Source organism: Salvelinus sp. IW2-2015, linkage group LG36, assembly GCF_002910315.2.
Source record: "Salvelinus sp. IW2-2015 linkage group LG36, ASM291031v2, whole genome shotgun sequence".
In the NCBI taxonomy this organism is placed as follows: Eukaryota; Metazoa; Chordata; class Actinopteri; order Salmoniformes; family Salmonidae; genus Salvelinus; species Salvelinus sp. IW2-2015.
The window spans coordinates 28,364,939-28,371,635 of NC_036875.1; the positions used below are offsets into that span (position 1 = coordinate 28,364,939).

General features: G+C 40.0%; 1 protein-coding gene across 5 annotated transcripts in view; it reads left to right on the forward strand.

The window, feature by feature from the left end:
* Positions 1–205: 205 nt before the first annotated feature.
* LOC111959939 (leucine-rich repeat and calponin homology domain-containing protein 1) overlaps positions 206–6,697 on the forward strand; it is a 93,382-nt gene continuing 86,890 nt past the window's right edge. For all 5 annotated transcript variants that reach the window (XM_070437610.1, XM_070437611.1, XM_070437607.1 and 2 more), the window contains exon 1: positions 206–531. In XM_070437610.1, coding sequence (XP_070293711.1) covers positions 315–531 — 217 coding nt within the window. In that variant the 5' untranslated portion in view covers positions 206–314. The remainder of the gene's footprint in view (positions 532–6,697) is intronic.

Consider the following 6,697-nt stretch of genomic DNA (forward strand, 5'->3'; position numbering starts at 1 on the left):
ACTCAGTTTATATGAACTACATATATCACAGATGTAGCCTACGGTACAGACATTCGTGTCATACAAGTAGCTCTAGGTTTTGAAGGGAAACTATGTCAGTTTTCTGTAGGCCTATAGTCAGCAGGGGTCGCAAAATCCTAATCTACCAGTATGCAGTTGGCCTGGCTACAGTTCATTGTAGTACAGTGAATTGCGCAGCCGCATGGGAGCGGAGGCAATTCCGGAAATTCGCGCACCGCTGAAGTCTCTCCCGTAGTTTGTGCCTGGATACAATCGTCGTAGAGCATTTCATTTGCAATAAAGGTGAGGCGAATATGGCGACGTTGGGACCAGACCCTCGTCCACATTCCCAGCTCGCATCTGCCTCTATACAAAGTAACATTAGCGGCAATACCGTGCCAACTAACCGCGGCTTGGAAAGAGCGTTGGAAGAAGGAGCGAACTCCGGGTTTTTTAACCTCAGCGCCAGGAAACTCAAAGAATTCCCTAGGACAGCATCTAATTTTGACTTATCAGATACAGTGGAAGCAGGTAAGAATAGAAAACACTGTATAATTTTTCTGAATCTCTTCCGCTCCTGCGCCCAGGGTTCCCGACAAAGTGCATGGATTTGGGGAATTAGGTATTGAGAGGAATGGTGTTGTATTCTGTATAAGCGAAGATAACTTGCTGTGTGGAGTTTGTTTGAATTAACAATATGTTTCCATTCCATTACACAAAAATTAACATGATTGAGAATTTTATAGACAGACAATGGACATGCTGTGCCTGGCGCACGACTGAGTTTCCCCCTCTAGATGCGTAGAATAAGCTTTGGGCCAGATGTTCAGTATTGTGTGTAGAGGCAACGACATAATGGGGCATTATAGATAGCTTGGGCATACCGTTCCAACTATAGGCTACCTCTGGCTGTATGTTAACTACAAACAATAACTGAACATCACGCTGTGTAATTGTGTCCAAAATATGTCGTGGAAATCCCCAAATTATTTCCCAGAACCATACAATCTTGTTTTCGGTTTCACACTGACTGCAGCCTATGCAGGACCTAGGGCGAAATGATGGTGTAGATATTGGGGAGGATGAACAGTAGATGGAGGTCCGGGGAGCTTTATTTGTTTGTAAACTTTTTTATATGGAGGGGTATTTAGAAAACACAGTATAAGGTATAAGTGCAATGTCACAAAAAATATATATGTTAGGAATTGTATTTCTTATTTTTTGGCAAATAACTAACTTCCTGCTTTTTAACACGTTTTTTAACACACACACTTTTTAACACATAGAACATTTGCAGTTTTATAATGCTATTCTTAACATTTTGTCATGAGTCTGAAAGAACATTTAGCAGTTTTAAAGCTAATTTCCTGCAACTCTACACAGTTTGTCATGGGGCAGATAAAAATGTGCTGTTTTTATAGCTCATCTCATACTATATTTCATATTTTTCAATGAGGATGTGAGAACGTTTAGCTGTTTTAAGGCAAATTTCCTGCTACTTTACACATTTTGCCATGAGGTTGAGAGAATATTTTGTTGTATTAAAGTAACTTTCCAGGGAAAATCTCACGTTTAAAAGTTCTGTTAACTCATACCCAAATAATGTTGTTGAATCATCCTATACTTGTATTTGTGGCCAAAGCATAAATTGGAGAAAACACTTTAAAAACCCCACCTCAAACTTGTATCATAAACAGACTGTTTAAAAAATGCTTGCTATTTCCTCAAAGAGGGAGCTGGCCAATCAGTGGTCTACTCGCAATAATATTTTTAATGACCTGTATACACCCACACCATTCTGATGTTGGGGTATGCCCACAACATTCCAACAAAGAAAAGCTGCCTTTAAATATACTTAATTGCCCTTTTTTGGAAATAAAACTATTTCACTCATATTATAATGAATTATAGTTCATATTTCATAGAAATCTGGAAAAACTGGTTAGTCACTTTAAAGGTTGACTTCGGGTAAAAACACAAAAATAACTGATCAATGCACCATCATACCAGGTCATTTAATGTATTTAATAATAAATAAATAAAACCAAATCAAAAAAAAAAAAATGTAAATGGCATGTTATATGCCTAGTTAAATAAAGGTAAAAAAAATACATAAAAAACAAGTTATTGAAGGGTCGAGACAACTTTATTATGATTTCACGTTTCAGAGAAACTTACACCAAACAGCAAATCACTTCGTCATCCTCGTTGTGTACAGTAGTATGGGGGCCCCGAAAAAAAACATGAACAAAGGCTCCAAAAACACCCAAATGCATCCTTTTAGAAACAGCAAAGCTCTCAGTATAGTGATGTAGGTCTTTTAGATATTGTACACATGAAATTGTGTAATTCCGAACTTCTGCAGCGTTATATTCAATTTTGTTGCGACTCGAGCGATACCTCTCTGTCTATTTTACAGATAACTACCAAAATAAAGAAAACACTTGAGTAAATGAGGGATACAAAGTAGAGGTTGACACGGGAACAGTGCTCCCACTGCCTTCATTCCCCAAATCTCGTAATGTGGTTATCAGCTGTGTACAGGTAACTGTCTCCTAAGCAGCAGCCACAGAGCAGTTGCTATGGTTACTCACACGCGAGTGGCTGTATCGCGTTAGTGGAAACCAAGACTGATCTCAACGTCAATCTTTGACTAGCAGAAGTTACTTTTTGTAGCAGGTTAGGATAATTGACATGGAAGGTTAGGATAATTAGGTTAAGGTTAGGAATAGAGTTAGCTAAAATTGTCCCTAATGCGGCTTGAACATATCTAGCTACAACAAGGCTTGCCCTGAGAACAGTCTTCGTTTCCACGAATGTGATGCTGTTGCAGAGCGGGGACAGACAGACATGCAGCTAGGAGGGAGTTATTTCAGAGATTTGGGCATATAAATGAGCAATGGACGGGACAGAGTTATTTTTATTGTGATGGGACAGGAAAGTTCCGGTGTTACAGAACGGTTGCGGGATCAGGACAGTACAGGTAAAATAATTGACAGGACAAGACACGACAGAAATGAATAGTCACTCCTGTGTCAACCTTTAATACAAAGTATATTGAACGCATGGGGTGCTTCCACACTTCTAGAATATAAGCCAACACGCATTGAAGCTGTTCTGACGCCTCGTGGTGGTTCAACTCCCTATTAAGACATTATACAGTGTGTTGGTGTTTCCTTTATTTTGGCAGTTACCTGTAGCAGCAGGCTGCATGGTAAATGGAACCGCTCGAGAATGCTCGAGTCGCGTAAAAGGGAATATAACATTACGGATAAAGAATGAAAACTGTTTTTGGAGATTCTGTTCATGTTTTTTCAGTTTCTCTAAAACATGTGAAATCACAAAAAAGTTGTTTGGACCCTTCTACAACATGCCATTTACATCAAAATAGAGATTTGGTTGTAACATTTCTCCTTTAAAGCTAATTTCCTGCAATTCTACACATTCTGCCATTGCTTATGACGTGTTCATATGCTATCTGGGGGACCTCCAGTGGGCCCCCAACTCCCCCCAGAAATTATTGGGCGGACGTGTCCCCCCATCCCCCGTGGCAATTTCGCCAATGTCCTGGACAATAAAGTTTGCATTGTGTCAACCAACAGTCACACTATGAACTTCATTATTTTGTACTCTAGATTGGTTGGGCCATGCATGACTGAGCACAACAGCAATTCACCATTGACCTGTGAGCCATTTCAGTAACCTATAGCCTAGTATGAGTTTGACAGTAATTCCCTGTCTTTGTGTGACTACCCTGTCTGCATGTTTTTAGGACTGCACACATAATTAGACAGTAACTACTTTATGTGATGCACATCACTATAGAATAGAGAAATTTGRTTGTAAAATAAATCATTGCATTAGGCTTAAAGAGTGCCTGGGTTTGGAAGCAGTAGGCGGGGACTTCCAGTTAATCGTACACATTCTGRATTTATGATACTAAATTACAGTTGGCAACATTCCATCATCCTTGTCCCCACAAACACACACCAGAGGCAACAAACAGGCCGTTAGCTACTCTTCTGTCGTCAGTCAATCAGTCAGAAGGAGTGTTTCTTTATATGCACAGCACCACTATAACCAAGTCTGAGGAAGGGATAAGGCTACCTATAGGTGACAGGCTACACTGATGACTGGTCGAGGAAGTATCAAATCCAAAGTGTGCTTTGTTATTTTGCATGGGAATTCCCTTGATTGCGGTTGCACCTTTAACTGTGATGACATCATGAATCGGCTGTAATATTGTACCTAGAGAACGAGTCACTACAGGATAGCACTGTCAGGTATCAAAAGTATACACACTCACACAGTTGTTCTTACTAAACTTAGGAAAAGTCCCAAGCGCAGTTTCATATCTGCCTAAAACCAAAAGATTACATCTATACGGTTCCTACATGTTAGGAACTGTGTACAGACGGATGCTGGTATGCAATACCACATTATGTGGCCTGAATCTRATGTAGGTGCCCTTTTAACCCCCTGCACCCATTTCCCTGGCATTGAGTTCCACTCTGACTGAGATTGATCCGTGGCCCTGGTCGACTGCCACAGCAGGGGGGCCAGAGGACTGCTAGCTATAATTAGAGGTGACAATTGCTCTACTACTGTCTGACTGGGTTCACACACTGATAACATTACTCACAGTTAACACACACACACCAGGGCTGTGAATTGCCAGGGACCTCACAATACGATATTATCATGATACTTAGGTGCCGACACAATATGCACTGCGATTCTTACGATTCTATGTGTATTGCGATTCAATGTTCCAAACATATTGCTCACCATGTTTACTCATGGCTTTGATCAGTCATGTAAATAAAAGTGCTGAAAACAAATTGGCTCCCTATTTAAAAAGAAGATGGAGAACAAGCTACACGTATGAAGGAAAAATACTGGAGTTTTGTTGCAGGTATAGCCAACTAGTGCAAAAATAATACTGCTATATTGTCAAAACGATACTATATATTGTCATAAATAATATCCCGATATGTAACTGTGAAGATTTTTCCCTTACACACACAGCTATTGACCCTACTGCTCTGTCCACTCACTGCAAACTTCACTCACAGTTAACACACAGACAAGCACTGGGACACACAAAGTGCTTACAGTTGAATTGAGCGAACATTGTAACAGTAGGCTAGTATCTTCACCCAAACTGGTCTGTTAGGTTTGGTCACTCACTCTGTTGTTTATAGATATAATATCAACGGGTAACATCAACATTGTTGGGTATATCAACATTGTGAAGTTGCACTGGGATGAAGGAGAAGACTATATTTGGATAAAAAATATAGTTTCTCTAAAATTAGCTTACGGTAGTTGCCTTCAAAATGTGTTTAACTGTATAAGTGTGTGTACACAGATGGAGATCTTCCTTACTCTTTGATGTTATGAGGGTCCTAAAGGTGTTTAGCATTTAATAGGTCCTATGGGTCGAATCAGATAGCCGAAAGTAGAAGAGGACATTTCAACAACATTACCATTCTGTCTTCAGGACCTCAGAGCTCAACTCACCCAGACCAGAGGAGACCTTTTTAGGCTGTCTCTAGAAATAGCCTGATTGATTTCATAATGATTCCCAGGGGAGGTTTTTGAGGAAATGGGAACCATACAGAAATGTAAGAAAGTCATCCGCTTCAGCTAGTGACGAATGTTGCCTGAATGTTTTGGTGATGTTATGTATCTGATGGTAGCATTTTTCTCCTTGGTTATTTATGTTTCAGATTGTAATAGTCAGTTATAGTGGTTTTATTGGCCTGTTCTGTAGAATGGGCAAGAAATGAAACTGCACTGCAGCCTCCCATTCTATTCTAAACAGCAGAGAAGGGCATTTCTGGCATCGTTTCAAGGCATCCATACATACACATTCTGTAATTACATCATATAGCCAGACTCTCCCTCAGTGTGTGTGTGTGATAAGTGGAGGCTCCTCAGAGGAGGAAGGGCAGGACCATAGTGAATTTTTTATTTTTATAGTGAAACATATAAATAAAAATGTTGATTTTAAATCTATACAAAATATATTCACGTCACCAAATTATTGATTAAAACACCACGTTTTGCAATGAAGGTCTACAGTGGCCTCAGCAGCACTCTGTAGGGTAGCAATAGTACTGAAAGCATAAGCTACAGCTAGCTAGCACTGCAGTGACTAAAATGTGGTGTGTAGTTGACTCAAAGAGAGAGAAAGACAATATTTGAACAGTTTTTAACAAATACATTTCTTCAAATATGAAGGAGAAGCATGAGAGAGAGGGAGAGTTAGCGATGTTTGGCCTACTCAAACACCCAGCTCAAACAGAGGGAAGCTATGTTAGCTAGCTGGCTATGGCTATCCAAATTTGGAGCTCTTCCAAGTCAAGGTAAGCTTTTGGTTTTATTAATTTATTACCACCGGGGTCGCCGGTGTAACTGCTAAAGTGCTTGCTCTGCTGACTACTCTACTGCATGATTGTAGCGGGTTTACTAATGCGTTAGTTCTATTAGCTATGTTTACTATGACTTTAGATAATATGGTGACAATGATGTAGGCTGTGTGTAGCGGTTAGCGGTTATAATATGAAGGTTTGGCTTGGAAAGGTTTTTTACCTTGTTGTAACGGATGTGAAATGGCTAGCTAGTTAGCGGTGGTGCGCGCTAATAACGTTTTAATCGGTTACGTCACTCGCTTTGAGACCTTGAGTTGAAG